This window comes from Hippopotamus amphibius, chromosome 2 (assembly GCF_030028045.1).
Source record: "Hippopotamus amphibius kiboko isolate mHipAmp2 chromosome 2, mHipAmp2.hap2, whole genome shotgun sequence".
Classification (NCBI taxonomy): Eukaryota; Metazoa; Chordata; class Mammalia; order Artiodactyla; family Hippopotamidae; genus Hippopotamus; species Hippopotamus amphibius.
The window spans coordinates 37,686,585-37,706,639 of record NC_080187.1 but is presented as its reverse complement, the minus strand read 5'-3'; the positions used below and the strand labels follow the sequence as shown (position 1 = coordinate 37,706,639).

General features: G+C 41.3%; 1 protein-coding gene across 4 annotated transcripts in view; it reads left to right on the top strand.

The window, feature by feature from the left end:
• The window catches only part of RECK (reversion inducing cysteine rich protein with kazal motifs), a 72,303-nt gene extending 53,124 nt beyond the window's left edge, over positions 1-19,179 (top strand). For 3 of the 4 annotated variants that reach the window (XM_057724894.1, XM_057724897.1, XM_057724896.1), the window contains 9 exons: positions 1,800-1,940; positions 3,872-4,060; positions 5,614-5,736; positions 7,942-8,113; positions 12,906-13,098; positions 14,330-14,540; positions 15,671-15,744; positions 16,595-16,750; positions 17,570-19,179. In XM_057724894.1, coding sequence (XP_057580877.1) covers positions 1,800-1,940; positions 3,872-4,060; positions 5,614-5,736; positions 7,942-8,113; positions 12,906-13,098; positions 14,330-14,540; positions 15,671-15,744; positions 16,595-16,750; positions 17,570-17,791 — 1,481 coding nt within the window. In that variant the 3' untranslated portion in view covers positions 17,792-19,179. The remainder of the gene's footprint in view (positions 1-1,799; positions 1,941-3,871; positions 4,061-5,613; positions 5,737-7,941; positions 8,114-12,905; positions 13,099-14,329; positions 14,541-15,670; positions 15,745-16,594; positions 16,751-17,569) is intronic. The other variant, XM_057724895.1, reaches the window with a different exon arrangement.
• The last annotated feature ends 876 nt before the right edge of the window (positions 19,180-20,055 follow it).

Sequence of the window (20,055 nt, the reverse complement as noted above, 5' to 3'; positions counted from 1 at the left end):
TAACAAGTTGGTATCTCCTTGAGGGATTCTGGAGCTGAGCTTCCTGGCAGTAGGTGACTATGTGTGGTGGAAACCAGGGAGTACACACCTTGTATTTAGGGTAAGGGAAGTGTTTAGGTTGCCACCAGGGGAAATTAGTGCCATGAGCTGGCTGGAAAGGCAGTGAATTCAGCTCCTGCTAGCTTTGTTTTCCTGTGTTAGATAGGATTAAGTCCAACTGCAAATAACAGAGTGGATAGAAGTGAAAGAAAGCCCAGAAATAAATAGTCCAGGGCTGTTAAAGTGGCTCCATCATCAGGAATCCAGGCTCCTTTTTCTTTATCTACCATCCTTAGTGCTTGGCTTCCATCATCAAGGTTATTTCATGTACTTCATCATCACAACATGACTACTGTAAGTCTAGCCACCATATCCTAGTGTAAGGGAAAACCACCCCTAACTGTAAGGGAAACTGGGAGAGATTTTTTATCTGTGAGCCCATTGCCATCCTGGTAGTAAGCAAGAAGAAAAGAATGGGTGCTAGATTTGCAGCTAGTAATAGCTGCTGTATTTTCTCAAGACAAACAAACTGTATCCCTTAGCCTTAGTGACCAGTATAGAAAAAAAAAAAGAGTATTAGACTAGAATCATAGGCAGATCACTTCTTTGAGCCTCAGCTTCCCTATTTATAAAATGATTGGGCTGGATGAGATAAACTCCAAGAGCCGTGTAGCTCTATTAGCCTTAGAGTGTGAATCTGGCCTAATATCAAGTAGACAAAATGAATGTATTCACAATCCTGGATGCTATTAGAGCAGTCAAATGTTTTGTAGAAGGAAACTATTTCAGTGGGAGGAAACTTAAAGAAATGCTTTTGTTTAAATTTCAATAGTCTTTTCAAATATCACACATATAGTTGGCCCTCCATATTGACAGTTTCTGTATTTGCAGATTGAAAATATTTGGGGGAAAAAAATCCAGAAAGTTCCAAAAAGCAAAACTTGAATTTGCTGAATACCTAGCAACTATTTACATAGCATTTACATTTTATTTACAGCTATTTACATAGTATTTACATTGTATTAGGTGTTATGAATAATCTAGAGATGATTTAAAGTATACAAGAGAGGGTACTTAGGTTACATGCAGATACTATGCCATTTTATATAAAGGACTTGAGCATCCTCAGATTTTGGTATCCATGGGAGTCCTGGAACCAATGCCCCGCAGATACTGAGGGATGACTGTATATTAAATAAGATTCTTCCTTGGTCATTATTTAACAAGTTAATAAATATAATCATGGTATAGGGTCCATCTTACCATAATAAATTATCATCATTTATGGTGAAATGTGCTAAATTATCCCTCTTAGACATAAGCACCTATTGGACCACCTTATTCAAAATATACCTGTTACTTTCCATCCCCTTACACTGCTTATTTTTTTATTGTTATCAAACTTTTATTTACAAACATATACATACACACACACACACACACACACACACACACACAGTGTCTACATATTGTCTATTTCCTGACCAGAATGTAAACTCTGTGTTAGAGATTTGTCTTTTTTGTTCACTGCTTATCTCCAGTACCTAGAACCTTGCCAGGCTTTGTAGGTACCCAACAAATGAATGAATGTATGTTTATGCTAAATGCACAAATGACCAAGGAATCTGAATATTTTAATAGCTTACTAAAATTAGACCTCATGAGCTGTCCATTTGTTCCAGATGTCATCAATTCAGACAATTTACAGACCTCTGTTACTCTTTTGGGTTCGTTAAACTGATCTGTTTTTGTTTTTTCAGGACCAAGTACTTTAGGTAACATTGTAGAAGAGGTGACTCATCCCTGTAACCCAAATCCTTGCCCCACTAATGAGCTCTGTGAGGTAAACCGCAAAGGGTGTCCGTCTGGCGATCCCTGCCTCCCATACTCTTGTGTTCAAGGTAAGAGGTAGATAGGAGGCGTGTGGGGTGGGTATGGGTATGTGCCGCTGCTGTTACTCTATAGGAATTATCTTTGGAATGAGATTATTTTCTAAATTATGTTTTTCTGTAATGTTCGAAGTTTTTCCAGTAAACCTGTATTATTTATGTAAGCAGAAAAAGACAAAGATAAGTGTAATTTTTAATAGTCATTTTGATGGTAAACTAATTTCAGTCCAAAGCCAGACTCTCATAATGAGCCATAGGGTTCTTGACAGCAAAAGAAAAAAGAACCTTGGGCCAGCTTTTTATACTTTGTCTTCTGTGTTGTAATGTTTGAGAAAAGGTGCCGCATGTTGTTGTATTTTTAATTCTTTCCTTTAATACATGGAAAAATAGCATTCTCAATCAGATGTGTAATTATCTTTATAAATTTAATGTTGTGCTGAAATGCATGTGATTTTTGGGGGGGGGGTTATTTTTTTTATTTATTTTTTTTATTTTTATTTTTTTATTTTTTCATTTATTACTTTTTTTGGGGGTGTACACCAAGTTCAATCATCTGTTTTTATACACACATCCCCGTATTCCCTCCCTCCCTCGACTCCCCCCCCACCATCCCTCGAGTCCCCCCCATCCTCCCCCTCTCAGTCCTCTAAGGCATCTTCCATCCTCGAGTTGAACACCCTTTGTTATACAACAACTTCCCACTGGCTATCTATTTTACAGTTGGTAGTATATATATGTCTGTGCTACTCTCTCGCCTCGTCTCAGCTTCCCCTTCACCCCCCGCCCCCTCCCATACCTCGAGTTCTCCAGCCCATTCTCTGCATCTGTGTCCTTATTCTTGTCACTGAGTTCATCAGTACCAATTTTAGATTCCGTATATGTGAGTTAGCATACAATATTTGTCTTTCTCTTTCTGACTTACTTCACTCTGTATGACAGACTCTAGGTCTATTACCTCATAATATATAGCTCCATCTCATCCCTTTTTATAGCTGAGTAATATTCCATTGTATGTATATGCCACATCTTCTTTATCCATTCATTTGTTGATGGGCATTGAGGTTGCTTCCATGTCCTGGCTATTGTAAATAGTACTGCAATAAACATTATGGTACATGTTTCTTTTGGGATTATGGTTTTCTTTGGGTATATGCCCAGCAGTGGGATTACTGGATCATATAGTAGTTCTGTTTGTAGTTTTTTAAGGAGCATGTGATTTTAAGACTGAAAAATTTTTATCCTGTAGAATTTTTATGGTCTTTACCTCTCTGTGGGTCCCTTTAGAATATAATTGCTTTCTTTTATCTATTCCCCAGTTGAAAATGTTTCTTTATCATGTTAGAATCAACATTTTTAAACGTGTGAAGTAAAATGAAACAAAAGATTAAATTAGATAAGCATGATATCTCAAAGGACCATTTATAATATTTGTGTAATACTATAATATATTAACTATAGCATCATAATAAATCTTGTTAAATTTGGAAATAAATGGGTTTTCCTTAAGTCCAATCAAGTATTCAATTTTTCTTTGAATTTAAGATGTGCTTGTATTCCATCACGAAAAGTTTTCTGACCAAGATTATTCTAAAACTACTGTCAGTTGCCATACTACATTTAAAAAAAAATAGCTGTGATTTTAAAATATATTTGATAAGCCTAAAGAAATAAAAACTATATATCTTACAGCATTTTTGTAGAGAACTATTGCTTACTTTGGGGTATATGTCCTTTAATCACTACCATCTCACAGAACATGGAATATTTGTTTGGATATGTTTTTGGCCAGTGAACCAAAGCAATTCGTTAGTTTAGTGAAAGTTCTATTACATAATATTTAGTGGCCACACGGTACCTGTAAGATTTATGTGAAGTGTATCTAATGTCATAAAACAATATCAGAAAACAGTACCAGCTCTCTCAGCTAATTTTTGTCTATGCAGGTTGCAAATTGGGAGAAGCCTCTGATTTTATTGTCCGTCAAGAGACACTGATCCAGGTGCCATCATCTGCTGGGGAAGTTGGTTGTTATAAAATTTGCTCATGTGGGCAAAGTGGCCTCTTAGAAAACTGTATAGAGATGCACTGTATAGACCTTCAGAAGTCTTGTATTGTTGGAGGAAAAAGAAAAAGTGAGTCTTGAACTGTTTTTATTTGTTTTTTTGTTTTTAACATGAGATTAGTTATATTAACTTTGCAGGGAGAATATTGGATGGGTTCTCCCTACATCATATCTACAAATCAGATATTCCAGGGAAGTATTTTTCACACAATACAGAACACAAGGACTGCTTCTAAGGAACCCTCTTAGAAGCCTCATCAAGAAAGGAGTAGTATAAAAAAAAAAATAAAATAAAAAAAAAAGAAAGGAGTAGTAGTTAATAATAACTAACACTTATTAAACTCTTTAACTGTGTGCCAAATACTATGCTAAGTCTTGACCTGTGTTATCTCATTAAATCCTCCCAGTTGCTCTTTGATATGCTACTATTGTATGGAAGCTGATGGTCAGAGAGGTCACCCAGCTAGTCAGTGACCAAAGCAGAATTCAGTCCCAGGCCTATTTGACTCCAAAGCCCTTGCCCTCCACAGGCAATGACACAGGTCTCCTCCTCCCCACCCCTTCCTCAACAGTCTCTCTCCTCTCTGCCCCTTTCCCAGAAGTAAAATTCCGAATTTGATGTCGTGGAAAGCAAACTGGGGGATGGGAACTACACTGTTGATTAGTGGTTGGGAGAGAGCACATTAAAAGGTGCCCCTCCCTGATTGCCTTCTCTAAAAGTCTGAGGGCTTTGCTTTCTTACTGTTTCCTTAACCATCTTTTGCTTATAGCCTTAGTAACTGTTCATATCAATATATAACCTCAAAAGTTGTGAAAAAATACCACTTTTGAGAATGTGCTCCCCCCACACACCTGCTCATTCTGCTACCCTTACGTCTATGTCTGTCTCCCTACCCATCAACCAGAGTAGTTCAGCTTTTATATGCCTCTTGTTTTGCTCTTCTGTGTGAGATCTTATTTTAAGAAGAGTACTCTTGGCTAAAAAGAGCTTGCAAATTTCTGCTTAGACCAGCAAGTCAGGTATTCATTGCTTAGTCCATATTCTAAAATGTAAGGTAGTTACCTTGAATCACAGAAACATCTGAAGATAAACAAATTCATTCCTTCTGTAAACTTTCACTGATTAAATGTCTATTCTACACAAAAGAACATACTAGTGCCTTTTGGAGCTGAAACTGGGATGAGGGATTGAGGTCATGCTTTGCATGACAAGATGGGAGAGAACTTGAGCCATGAAAAGGACCAGACCAAGTGTATGTACTTCAAGGAGCTAGTCATTCCTGCCAGGGCATCCTAAGAGTCTTCAACCCAAAGATGGCATCAGGGCTGGTCCTGGAAAGATGAGCAAAGTTCCAGAAGAAAGAGAGGAGCACTTGAGGCAAAAGAGGTAGCCAGAAACACTCTCAGAGAATAAGGAGCAGTCTGGTGAGACAAGCACATTAGGGTTGGAGGGATATAGTGGGAGGTAAATGCAAAAATATAAGTATTACAAACTTAACTCCCTAGTTTGTATATTCAAAGTCATCTTTCAAGAATTTCTATTTTAAAACTATTAGATTTTTAATTTATGATTTATTTATAAATGCATGACATAGATCAACATTTTATTTCTCTTTCTCTCAGGTCATGGAACTTCCTTTAATATCGACTGCAATATCTGTTCTTGTTTTGCTGGCAGTTTGGTGTGTTCTACCCGCCTGTGTCTCAGTGAGCACAGCTCAGAAGATGACCGTCGTACCTTCACAGGTAACCTTGGTCACCCAGAAGCTGTCCTTATCCCTTTGTACCCATTTTCCCTTCATGGCAGAGTCTCTGGTCTTACCTTAACAGCAAATGTACACAGTAAAATAAATACATAACCTGAGAGCAAGGTACTCTCCTCTCTAGATCTGTCTCCTCCTCTATAAATTGAAGGCGTTAAACTAAGCAGTTTCTTAGAATCCTTTTGGAATTCCATGAGTCAAAAAGAACAGGACCAGTGATTGGGATGGTTTTAGTTAAATGGAATTTTTCTATCCATTTAGGGCTAACTTTTTCTGCTCATTAGGGCTAAAATACCATTTACCCCTACCATTATGGTCTAAAGTGTCCATGTGTTTTCTAAACTTGCTTCTGTTTTAATGGTTTTTTTTTTTTTTACAACCTTCTTCCTTGTCCTACCTTGGCTTACTGGATTCATATAGGTAGGGACCCCTATAAACAAAGCTATAGGTAGAAAAAGTAGAGTATTTCTCCCAACCTAGTATATAAAATCTAGAATTTAGATGTGTCAAGTCTGGCTTGGGAGATTGCTGGAAGGTTGAAGGGTGATAACAAAAGCAAGACAAAGATAAAGGTTGTAAACACCTTCCTTCCATTCATATCTCCTTAGGGAAGGGGAAAAACAGGAAAGTAACTTGGAAATTATTGTAATTTTGAAACTTAAGAATTTTTATGAACAATCAACCAAGCATAATACTTTCTTGACTTTCCTATGCTTTACGCTGCCGGTGTTATGCTCACACCAGCTACAGTAAGTGAAAAGCCTACTGTGATGGGACGCTCTTTTCTTGAGAAGAAGCTACAGTTGTCCACAGCAACAGCACAGTTGCTGGTATCTACTGGTATCTGCTTTTTCCCAAATCTGAAATACCTTTGGTTCTGGGCAAAGAGGCGCCAGGGAGCTACCCTTACCCCATTTCTTGCTGCTGCTGCTGCAGCAACTTGATTCTCCTTCCGTGGAGTCAGTGGTGTTATACGTGGAGTGGGGGAGGAGGAGAACAGAATAGGGTTTTACCAACCTTGTACCTCCAGCCCACTGGAAATAAAAAGGAGACCAGAAATAAGAAGTGAACAGCAGACTGATGGGGAAGTAGAGGCAAGACTAGCTCCACCCATCTTCTCTCCACCCTAATGGGTACCAGCCTTTGCTGCTTTATTGTTCTGTTGTTGTCATCCTTTATTTTTATCCTTTGTCTGCTCCACTCTGATGAGGACAATTCATTCTGCCTAGAGAAACCGTAAAATGATGTAGGGATGAGAAATGAACTAAAGATTTACATGGAAGACTTATTTATTTACTTACATCTAAGTGTTTTTAGAAGTTACAGTTTACAACTAGCAGAACCCTTTTTCCCTGTACTGTATAGCCCCTCGTGTCCTGGGATAAATTACATTAATGACTGTTTAATGGGAATTCCCTGTCAGTCCAGTGGTTAGGACTCCACACTCTCACTGTGAACTCCACCAGGGTTCAATCGCTAGTCAGGGAACTAAAGTCCCACAAGCCGCACCGCACAACCAAAAAAAAATTTAAAAACAAACAAACAAACAAAAAAACCACCACTATTTAGCTAGCAGACTCTAAAGAGATTTTACTGGCCACAAAGCGTATCACATTTGGGGGGACTCAGATAGTGCCCCAGTCCGCACAGGACTCAGGAGATGTTCATAAAAATTCTTAAGTTTCAAGTTACAATAATTTTCCAAGTTACTACCTTCTTGTTCTTCCCCCTCCCTAAGGAGGGGGAAGGAACCTATGTGAGGCGTTTATAACCTTCATTCTTTGTCTTGTTTTTGGTATTATCCTTTAACATTCTAGAAATGCCCTAAGCCAGAATCCAACATCTGAACTCCAGATTTTATATACCAGATTGGGAGAAACATTCTTTATTTTTCCTACCCATAGCTTTGTTTATAAGGGTCTCTACCCCAGGATCAAGATTTGGAGGTCCTCAATTAACTGGCAATAAATGGAACAAAGAAAATCATGCAGACATGGTTTTTCAGAACTCTTGCCACCTTTAAAAACACCATCGGAGATTAGAAGGATGTTTTTTTTTTTGACTTAATTTAAAATTTTATTTTAACCTGAGACCTCCCTGTGCTTGTTAGTGGTTTGCCTTAATTAGGAGACATGAGGGGAAAGGGCCCCTACACGTGCCCGTCGCTGAGGCGCTCTCCTCCCTTCAGGGCTGCCCTGTAACTGTGCGGATCAGTTTGTCCCCGTGTGTGGGCAGAATGGACGCACTTACCCCAGCGCCTGCATTGCCCGCTGTGTGGGCCTCCAAGACCATCAGTTTGAGTTTGGATCATGCATCTCAAAGGACCCGTGTACTCCTAACCCCTGCCCAAAAAACCAGAGGTAAGTCAAATGCCTCCTTATCTTTCTCAACTGAAGGTCACCACTTGCTCTGTGGCAGGCAGTGAAAGGACAGAAATGAGTCGAGATGACCTCTGCCCTGAGAAGTTGTAGTCTAGAGGGAAAGATCCAGGTACAGCTGCTTGGTAACATGCTGTGATTGGGAGCCCAAAAGGCAAGCAGTTGGCACAGCCGGGGGGACCCTGGGAAGGCCTCTAGAGCATGTGATAGTCTCCTGGGAAAATGAGGAGGAGAGTGCCTGCAGAGTTTACGGTGGAGGAAGGGTGGTGTTGGTGGAGGCAGAGGGAGTAACCAGAGCAAAGATCTTGGCTGCTGGGAAGGAGGAGAGAGCGCGTGTGCCGGCAGCTGGAGTGCTTCTGTGAGACTGGAGCACAGTGTGAGGCGCGGAGGGGCAGCAGCTGAGACAAGAGAAATGGACACATTCTTGTTACTAGCTACTTGTGCCTCATAGTAACAGGAAACATTCTACTTTAAACCCACCTTCATCGTAGGGATGACATGAGAAATCTCTGGAAGTGCAGCTTTAGTATTTTATGAAGTTATTTGTTTAGGGGCTTTTTTCTCTGCGGTTTCCTCAGGAGCTCAGAGTACAGTTGACCTCACCTTGGTGAGGATTTGTGCCTGTGGTGGCCGCAGGGTGAGGGTCCTACTGATTCTCTTAGGTTTCAAGCTTCTAGAACTGGAGTTTTCACTGACTACTCGAGAGCTGAACAGGCCATATCCCAGTGCCACAGCCCTTGCCTTATGAAGGTTTTGTGGAGAATAAGCAATTGCTTCTTCATCCTAAAAGCACTGCTGCAGTATGAAGGGAGGGAAGGATTTTCTCGCGTTAGATTTATTTTAACAAATTTAAATTCTCTCTTAGCAAAGAGAATTGGTCACCCATCTAGCCAAGTTTACTCATGAAAACTAACCTCAAAGAGTATCTATGGAAAGAAGACAGGGTGCTATGCATAAGAAAACATGATACAGAAATAAGTCAAAAGGATAATATAGTTGTGTTGGGAGGTAGAATTGAGGGTTGTTTCGGTATTTGTTCATTTGTTTGTTTCCCTCTATTTGGTAACCTTTCTGAATAAGGCTGGCTTACTTTTATAATAACACAATAAAATCTCAAAGTGGAAAGGCCTGGCTAGGTATAATATGAAATCAATATAAAAGAAAACTTTGAAAAAATGCAGCTACATGAAAATGAAAATTTTCTACATGGTGACAAACTGAGAAGAATCTCAGAGAAAGGACTGATATCCTTACAATATAAAGAACCCCTACAACTCAATATGAAAAAGATGAACAACCTAATATAAAAATGGGCAAAGATCAATAACCAACAGAAAATGGACCAAGGATGTAAACATAGGAAAAAAATACAAATGGTCCTTAAACACTCGAAAAGTTGCTTTTATTAGTTGGGGGGAGTAACTCTAGCTACTGTATACAGACCCCCAAATATCAGTGCTTTAACAAAGTGGGAGTTCAAATACAGTCCATTTGGGTGTTCAGCAGATGGCTTTCTACATGTGATTCAGAGACTTAAGATCCTTCCATCTAAGGACTCTGCCAGCCCCTGCAGCCTCTAGTCCTCCTCTGTCCAGCAGATAAGAGAAGGGAGATGATGGAGGTTGCTCTTGAGAAGCTTTTATAGACCAGGTTAAAATTCATTTCTACTTCCAGCCACATTCCATTGTCTAGAACTTAGTCATTTGGCCAGAACTACTGCCAAGGAGGCTGGGGAATATAATCTAGATGTATGCCCAGGAAGAAAATTAAATGAATTTGATGAATAAACATCTAGCCAATCTACCACAATGCTCAACTTTTCTCATATTAAGAGAAATGTAAATTAAAGTTAAACTACAATTATATACCATTTTCCATCTACCATATTGGTAAAGATAAAAAGTTTGATAACAAAATGTAGGGAAATAGGCACTCCCATACAAGAGGGGTTTGGGAGGAAGATTGGTACATTCTCTTTGGAGGGCAATTTGGCCAAGCCTACCAAAATTTTAAATGCACATACTATTGAGTCAGCATATATAAATGCTTATTCTTATATAAAATATCTTTGGAAGAATAAATAAGAAATTGGTGATAGTGGTTGCCTTTGGGGAAGGGAGCTAGGTGGCTGGGACACAAAGAACAGGAGGGAGACTTACTTTTCACTATATACGATTTTGTGTCTTTTCACCTTCTCCATGGGCTTGTATTTTCTGTTCAAAAAGTAATTGTTTAAAAAATTGAAAGTTGAGAATAAATAAATACATAAAGTTGTAGTCATTCATCGAGTATCTACTGATGTACCAGGCATCTTTCTAAACACTAAGACACAGTAATAAGCATGACAAAGTCCCTACCCTGATCGTGTTTATTTTACTTTATTCCCCAGATTCTCAGCCTTTCCTATTGATCCTCTTATTTCTGTATATTCAAATTGGTAATGATTTTCCTTCCAAAATTACCAAATTTCTCCTTATAGTCTTCATTCTTATCCCTTCCATGTTAACAGATAGTGAAGTTCTAAATATCCTTCTTTTTCATTATTTCTCTTCAATTGTCTTAAATTTCTATAAAATTCTAACTACATGCATTCTGATTTCTTTCTTGTAGTTTTATTGAGATAGACTTGACATATAGCACTGTATAAGTTTGAGGTGTACAGCACAATTTGTCTTACATTTATCATGAAATGATTACTCCAGTAAATTTAGTGAACAGCCATCATCTTATATAGATACAAAATTAAAGAAATAGAGAAAAATGTATTTCTTGTGCTAAGAACTCTCAGGATTTATTCTCTTAAGTTTCATGTGTAACATTCAGCAGTGTTAATTATATTTATCAAGTTGTACATTACATCTCTCGTACTTATTTATCTTATAACTAGGATTTTGTACCTTTGACTACCTTCATCTAATTCTCCCTCCCCTCATCCTTTCCCTCTGGTAACCACAAATCATTTTGTTGATGGTTTTCTCTGCTGTGCAAAACCTTGAGTTTCATATAGTCACGTTTGTTTTTTGCTTTTGTTTCCCTTGCCTGAGGAGACATATCTAAAAAATATCACTAAGACTAATGTCAAAGAGCATACTGCCTATGTTTTCTTCTAGAAGTTTTATGGTTTCAGGATTTACATTGAACTCTTCAATCCATTTTGAATTTATTTTTGTGTATGATGTGAAAAAGTAGTCCAGTTTGATTCTTTTATATGTAGTTGTCCAGTTTTCCCAACACCATTTATTGAAGAGGCTGTCTTTTCCCCATTGTGTATCCTTGCCTCCTTTGTCATAGACTAATTGCCCATATAAGTAGGGGCTTATTTCTGGACTCTCTATTCTGTTCCATTGATCTATGTGTCTGTTTTTGTGCCAGTACCATACTGTTTTGATGACTATAATTTTGTAGTGTGGTTTGAAATCAGGGCGAGTGATACCTCCAGCTAGATTCTTCTTTCTAAAGATTGTTTTGGCTATTCAGGATCTTTTGTGTTTCCATACAAATTTTAGAATTATTTGTTCTAGTTCTATGAAAAATACTATTGGCATTTTGATAGGGATTGCATTGACTCTGTAAACTGCCTTAGGTAACATGGTCATTTTAACAATATTAGTTCTTCCAATCCATGAGCACAGTATATCTTTCTATCTGTATGTGTCATCTTCAGTTTATTTCATCAGTGACTTATAGTTTGTCAAGTACAGGTCTTTTACCTCCTTAGTTAAATTTATTCCTAGATAGCTTATTCTTTTTGATGCGATTGTAAATGGGATTGTTTTCTTAATTTCTCTTTACATGCATCCTAATTTTAAATTCCATCAGAAAAGGCAACCACATTAGTAGTAGTGATGGTGATGTTGGTGATTTCAGTGCAGGATGCTTATCTCTAAAAAGAATAGAAGTAATTTCCTTTGAAATTGTATGATGCTAGCTAATATATCTTCTTTTACTTTACAGACTAATATTTGTGTATCCTTTTATTTCGAATACCTAGTAAAAGCTGAACATTTTCTATCTTCTTATACAAAATTATAAATACCCTTTACAGAAATGAGGGAGGCAAAAACAGTCTAAAGAAGAAAAGAACCATCCTCCCTAACCCCTCTGAAAAAGTTCAGGGTTGAGAATGAAGCAAGGTTCAGGTATTGCTAGGAAAACTCAGCTTCAGGGGTGGCGTTCTCTCAGCGAGTCACTACCAGCCAGCGTCAGGTCCTCAGCCTTGTGAGCACAGAAGCCTGAAATTTTCAGCACATACTCTGAAGCCTTTTCTTAAGATAGACTCATATTAGCAAAGCTGATAATTAAGCCCTTGAAAATGCATCATTTATTATTGACTACAAGGCCTCCAGCATTGGGCCCCAGCCCATCTGATGGCTTCAGATCATGCGTCTTCTACCCCTAGCTTCCTTTGCTCCTGTTCTCGGGGTCCCCTTGTCTCCCCCACCACCACAGGGTCTCAGGCATCACAGCTTTGCTCTCTTGCTCCCTCAGCCTGGCAGGCCTTCATCCTCCTGGTCCCACCTCCTCCCCGTGCTTTCTCCCGGCTCCCCAGTCAGAATGATTCATTTCCACAAGCATTTGCTGTGTGATTTTCTACCTGATAGCCTGCTCTACTTGCATGCTTGACTCCTTGCTTTCCATAAGCTCTTGGGCTCAGGGAGTGTTTCTGATTGCTCTCTTCCTTTCTCCCCAGCCTCCCGTGCCCTGTCAGTGCTTTGCTGGCCCCACCATGGTCCCTTACGACATCGGCTCATGGTGCTGCATTTGTGTTTTTCAGATGCATACCCAAACCACAAGTCTGCCTGACGACTTTTGAGAAATTTGGATGTAGCCAATATGAGTGTTTGCCAAGACAGCTCACCTGTGACCAGGTCCGAGATCCTGTTTGTGATACAAACCACATGGAGCACAGCAATCTCTGCACTTTGTACCAGAGAGGGAAAAGCCTCTTATACAAAGGCCCATGCCAGGTACTGCTATTTGCCTGACAAACCCAAGTACACTGAGCATGAAATCAGCTGATGATCTTTCACACATGAATCAGCAGTGAGACACCTTAAGGGTCTTCTGTGAATCCTGTCAAATCTAGAGCACTCAGTCCTCCACCAAAAATGAGGCATCCCACGGCTGGCTTTTCCTCCTAACGCTGGGGGGCCCCCTCGCTCATGTGTGAACCTTTGCACATCTAGTGAACAGAGCAAGAAGAGAGGCTTCTTGCCGCCAACCCTTAGGAAAAGAACGTAGAGTCTTCCCCGCAGGCGTGAGCCAGCAGCACCTTCACTTCCCCTGATTCTGTGGGCCCTTGTTAGAAAAGAGCCCAGGAAGAATGCGAGGCAAAACAACGCAGAAAAGAGCTCATTTCCCACTCTTCCCACTCAAGTGCCACCCAAGGTACTGAAAAGTGACCAAAAATGTCTCTAAAACGTAGTGTTGTCTTATATCAGTTTATCTTTCAGTCTTTGAGGGTTGTGAAATCTGTATTCATGTTAAAAGCATAACCCCGAGGACAAGCCCACGGAGGCCTCCCTCGCGTACCGCTGATGCAGCCTTGGGCCGGCACCCCCTGCCCACGGCTGGCTGACACCTGACATGCTGGCTTCTCACTTCCTGGTCTTCATTGTCAGAAAATCCCTTCAGCTCCTCTCCCTGGGCTTGTTTCCCCTCAGAGATCATGTTCCAAGTGCACTGATACCTTTACTCTAAATTCCCAGTCTTCTCTTCCTGTTGTTCCCTTCTCCTGGCTTCAAGTTTTGTCTCACATGCTCCTAACCTACCTCATGGATCCAGAGTCTGTCTGCTCTCCTGATCTGTCTACCTTCCCTCTCCTTGTCCCATACCCAGCGTGAAATGATAAGGCCTCTGAATTTGCATGAAGATCGGTCTTGTTTTCTTCTAAAAGGCTCTTCTGGAATAATGGAAGCCTGGAGGGAGGGAGGATTTTTATCTCATATCAGTTCACAGAGAATGAGCATCCGAGTCCCCCAGAGGCTAAGGAAAGTGACCTCTCTACCTCCTCTTTGGACAGCCCGGCTGCCCCCAGCCCCGCCCCATGTTTAGCAGCCCCAGGAGCTTGCCTCAGAGGGGCCAAGAATTTACACTGTCTTTTTCCCTTCCTGAAAATGGTGAGACCTACTCTGCACTCTTGGTTAGGAAACGTGCACCATCGTGGGTTACAGGCTAAGTGTGCTTTCTTGCCCTCAGCCCTTCTGCAGAACTCCAGAGCCCATCTGCGGGCACAACGGGGAGACCTACAGTAGCGTGTGCGCTGCCTACTCGAACCGGGTGGCGGTCGATTACTACGGGCCCTGCCAGGCCGTCGGGGTCCTCTCCGAGCACAGTTCTGTCGCTGAGTGTGCTGCTGTGAAGTGTCCTTCGCTCTCAGCGGCCGAGTGCAAACCCATCATCCCACCCGGTAAACCAGCAGTGTTAGGGGTGGGACGGGGTGGGATTGGGAGGATTTGCTTATCTGCCTCCAGAGTGAGTCACTGAGAAGAGAGCTGACTAGTGTGTTTAAACTTTTCAAAACGTCTCGACCCCCCTGATGCTGACTAGATCCGTTACTCTGGGGATCTACCTGAGACCTCATCTGGTCTGGTGATTTTGAAACCATGTGGGAAAACATTTTTCAGTCCTACCTTAAACACCAGCAGATAAACAGCAATATTTAATTGCTAGAATTATGGTTGTTCGTTCACATGCATAATGTTTGCATAGTATAAAGTTAACTGGTAAAGAATTGGTCCTTAATGAATGAATAATTGAAGTGGGTTTGATGAGCACAAACATTTGAAATTGAGGGAAAACAGAAGATAGTCGTTTTCTTAGATTGGCCTTAACATCTAAAGTGGTTGCATATAATCATGAAAGTCTTGTTTCATACAGGCTGTTATAAGTGGTAACAGTTTTCAAACAGCTTCCCTTACAGTCTCATACTCTTTGGTTAAACAGAGGTGGCAGAAGAGACTTTATCCCAAGTCTGCACAGAACAGGTTAATCTGGAGTCTAAGTTCATTCCTCCGCAGATGTTTTCTGAGCTTCCACTATGTTCTAGACACCTTCTAGGCACTGGGGACACAGCAGTGAGCAGAACAAAGCCTCTTTCCTCCTGGAGACCACAGTCTGACATTTTATTATCTTTTTTTAACAGTTTGAAATAATTTTTAAAATTAAATTTGAATCAAACACTCACGGAATCCCAAAATACTTGCTCCTGTGTTTTGCAGGCAGGAAACACTTGCCCAGGATCACACAGTGAGTTTTGAGCAGGGCAGGGTCTAGGCCCTGCATCTCTTGACAGGCCAGCTCTCCCTGTGCTATATTAAACCACAGCTGCACCATCTGAGAGGTAGTACAGGAGGACAGCAGGGATGGAGGAAGGATTTTGGTAAATGTATAGATTATGACACATGTAACAGCACTGTCATCGGGAAGGACTTCTATAACTTTCCTAGCGCAAAACAAAGGGCTGGTAATTTCACCAACTATTTTGGATTCTCTTTGTTTCTAATTCTGAACACACATAAAATGGTTTCTATTGTACAGGTGCTTGTTGCCCATTATGCGCTGGGATGTTAAGAGTTTTATTTGACAAAGAAAAACTGGATACTATTGCTAAGGTAAGCTGCTTTATGTGCCATGTACTGTTGAAAGATTATTGATAAACCCGTCAGTAATCATACAGACAGAATGTGTCATCCCATTTGTAGATGAAGAAACTAATTTGCACAGGAGCAACTCGCCCAAGGCCATACAATAGCTCACAACCAGGAGAACTGGGGTTTGAGCTCAGGCTGTCTGGCGCCCGGTCCTGTGCTCCTTCCCTCTACAGCCTGGCTGTGCGGTGACCTTGCTCTGCACTCAGTCACCCTGGGCCTTCCTTAGAAAAGGTCCCCTGCCGGCATAGTGAGCAGAGTGAGGGCTGGAGGCAGAACCGGGCAGCCAGGGACTGGTCGACGCCAGATGGTCTCCAGGTTGCCAGCTCTCACGTGGTCTCCATTCCTCTGGGGGTGCGTCCAGAGCTGCCCGCCTTCCCGTGTTGGTTGTGCGCCTTTCCCTTTTCTGCACCATCACTTTTTCTGCTCCCTCTTATAGAGATGCGTCTCTAGAAATGTGGCAGCCAACACCTGCCACTACCTGGAAAATGATGCCCATTTTGATGAAAACACCTCTGTTTTTATAGGAAGACTTTATTTCCCTGTGGCGTCCAACTCAGAACTGTCCCTTAAAAAAAGTGCTCCTGGTGAGAGTGTTTATCTCAGCCAGAAAACTCAGCAGTCAGAAAAAAAAAAAACCATTGTAATGGGCTCTGTGGATATTTAGAATTCAACCAGCAAGGCCCTGTTGGGGCCCCGCACTTAGGGATTCCTTGGTTAAAAGAGCCTCCATGGCTTAGGCAAGGTAGCAAGGCGGCTTAGGCAGTAATAAGGAATTCTTTTTTTCAGGTAATAGAATTTTTTCTCTTTCTAGGTAACAAACAAAAAGCCAATAACAGTTCTGGAAATACTGCAGAAGATCCGCACGCACGTGTCTGTCCCACAGTGTGACGTGTTTGGATACTTCAGCATTGAATCGGAAATTGTGATTCTAATCATTCCTGTGGATCATTATCCAAAAGCTTTGCAGGTGGGGTTCAGCACATGTCCTGCAGCCATCCTGTCGCTTCCAAGTTTGGAGGACTTGGGAGGGGGTGAAGGCGGGAGGGAGGAAAGCATGGCAGTCTCTAAGGGATGGAGCTGCCCCAGGTGAGCGGCGGCCAATAAAACGCAAAGGAGCAGGAGAGGGGAGAGGTTGAGATGCTGTGACTCAGAGGGTACAGAGAAGGAAGGCATCTGCTCATCATCCAGACAAGGTAGCTGAGGTCCAGGGAGGGCAGAGACTGACGCAGGTCACGCCGTGACAAGGCCAAAACTGACTCCTATCTCCCAAGGGCTGTGCTTCCACTGGGGAGGAGGAGCCCACCAGAGCTGATCTTATGGGCCTTGATTTTTCTTCCTCACAATCTAGAGGTGAACCTCACTCAGGAGGCCCAAGTTTCAGCATCAACATAGTGAAGGCTTCAGTGAAGGGAGTGAATACAGCAGTTTATAAACTGCCATAATTAGGAAGCTCATTAACTCTAATTGCTTTCCTCCTGATGTGTAGGTGGGCATTGAAAGGTCACGCCCTGTGACTATGTTTCAGCATGAAAAAATGTCTAAACATGGATAAAGGGTCAACAGGATTGTGGGAAAAGAAAGGGCAGTGGCAGTGTGAGACATAGCTTTTTTAATTTGATTTCCATTGATGCTATTATTTGTGTAATAAAATGTTACTCTGGCTAAGAAAAGAGGGACAAAGAGAAAGTGTATTCCCGGTGTTGGGATATATGTGGAATTTGTCTGACTTGACCTTTTCATATGTTCTTTGATTTTATATTAAAAGAATCTGATTATCCTCTCCCAGATTGAGGCCTGCAATAAGGAAGCAGAGAAGATCGAATCCCTTATCAACTCTGACAGCCCTACTCTGGCGGCCCACGTCCCTCTCTCTGCCCTCATCATTTCTCAGGTGCAGGTCTCCAGCCGCGTGCCCTCCGCCGCCACCAGAGCCCAGCCTCCCTGCCACTCCCACCTCTTCCTCCTCAGCCTGGGCCTTGCCTTGCACAGGGTCTGGACACACAACTGACTGCCATGAAAAGTGCCAAATGTTCCTCGATCTAATTTTTCTGCTTTGGACAAGACGTACAGGACTGCTGGTTTGTAGTTGACTAGTGGCCGAGGCAAAGCATGTGCCACCTCTAACCTCTGTCCACCACACAGTGTTATTCTTAATTACCAATAGTAGTAAGGGTTTTGTTTTGTCTCTACAGATGTTACAATACATTCTTCCAAATACAGAGGAAAAGAGGCTGTCTCTTTCTGGTGGATTACTGCCTTACAATTTACATCCTGATCATTAGATGAGTCCCCCACTCTAAAACAAATTCCATATCATTGATAAATGAGATGATCGCTTTTTAGAAAGATAACTCACTTTACTATGGGCTTCGTATCACAGAAACTTCATTTCAGAGTTCTTTTCAGTATTAAGGTGCCCCTAGCGTGTGTGTGTTTGTTTACAGATCATTCTCTACTCTGTCTAGAAGTGAGGGGTCACAGCGAAGAGTCACTGCTATTAGAGTATGAAATAAAGGTAAGGTGTCTTTGGAATTATCATGTACATCATCAGGCAAATTTAATCCACAGAAATCTAATTCAGGAATCCATTTAATGTGTTAAGCAAAAGCGAGCTGAGTAAATGGCACTCACAGAATATGTTGTAAGTGACAGTCTCGTGGTTCCTAATGTGTGTCTGTGGCTTTTGTAAAAGGGAGAAGTTATATCGCATCAAAGCATCTTATATTATGCATTTTTATATTAACCAGATGTATATTCTTTGGTATCATCCAAGTTAGAGTTTTTAAACACCAACCTTTAAACCAATTGCTGCTACTTATGTAATTGCCAAAAAGTGAAATAATTAGTACTTCATGTAAATAATACATGATTTTTCTATTTTATTATGAAGAAGGTGAATAGCCATATTTGTAAAATGACAATCATGTGTGTTAACCCAGTACTTTCCATTCATGAAGACACATTTGTTTTTTGTGATATGCACAGTGTAAATAAGTGTTCTGTTTGACTTTTTTTTTAATATAGAATTATAAAGAATTGTGGTTTAAATATTTAAAAGTGTCAATCTAAGTATTAAAATATTTGCATGTTGTCTAAGAAATAATTTGAATGTGTTTCACAGTTTGAAATAAGCTATTCAGTGTAATACTTCTTGTTTATATGCACCTAAACTTAGATTTTACATGAAGTGTTTTTTTTCAGTGTTACATGTACCCTCTGAAATATATAGGGATATGCCTGTTATACCAAAATGTTGTTTAAAAGTGGGCACTTAAAGCTTTCAGAATTTCTCAGTGCTGATGTAGCATGTTTGTTGCAATTGCTTTTTCTATATAAATATCTTCAATGCAATATACTGGAAAGCTTTTCTATTTTAATAAAATAATTTTATATGATTATGTGTATTACCAAGCAATGTGCACATTTAAAATGAAACCACTGATCACTCTTGGGCGAGCTATGTCCTCTGCTCTGGAATAAGAAGCTATGGGAGTGTTATTGGAGTGTAATCACTCCAAACCTGGGAAAGCAGAGCAGCTGAAACAGCTGGTCAGGGCAGACCCAGCCATGACCAGAGGCCAGGCTGCGGCAAAAAGTCAACTACAGAGACCCCAGCTTTAGGCCTTCAGGACCAAGAGAGCCTCAGGCCCTCCAAGACCAGGAACAGACCGGGGGGTTCTACTCCCCAGCGCCTGGGCTGATATTCCAGCCCCAGGGTATGTCCTGGGGCAGAGAGAACTTTGCGCTGTGGAGGCAGAGGGCCTGCTGATGAGGGCCCGAGAGGCTCTACCAAGCAGCTGAGGCTAACGCCCCAAACCTCCATCTTGCTCCTGTCACGTGTCTGCTGGGGGTCAGCTGCGCTTCTTGTCTATACTGTCTTCACTCCGGGACCCACCCAGTGCCCTCACAGAGAGAAGAAGGAGATCAAGAAAACCACAATTGGCCCCTAAGTCTCTGCTCAGAAGTGACACTGTCGTTTCTGCCTATGTCTTGCTAGCCCAAGCAAGTCACATGGCCAGGCCTGAGTTCAAAGGGAGGGATGTATTGTCTTCTGGGGCTGGAGCGGGGGTGGGGGGGGCGGTGTTGTGGGGAGGCAGTAGGGAAGGAGATGGGGTGGGACCGTGAGTATATTTTGAACAATTATACAGTTTACAGCAGAGGTCCTTTCTCATCAGGATGGGACGAGAGCCAGGATGGACTATATTTCTTATTTAAAAAAGCAGTGGAAGTTTTATGGTCTGGGAAGGAAATAAGAGAAATGCTTGGGTTTGG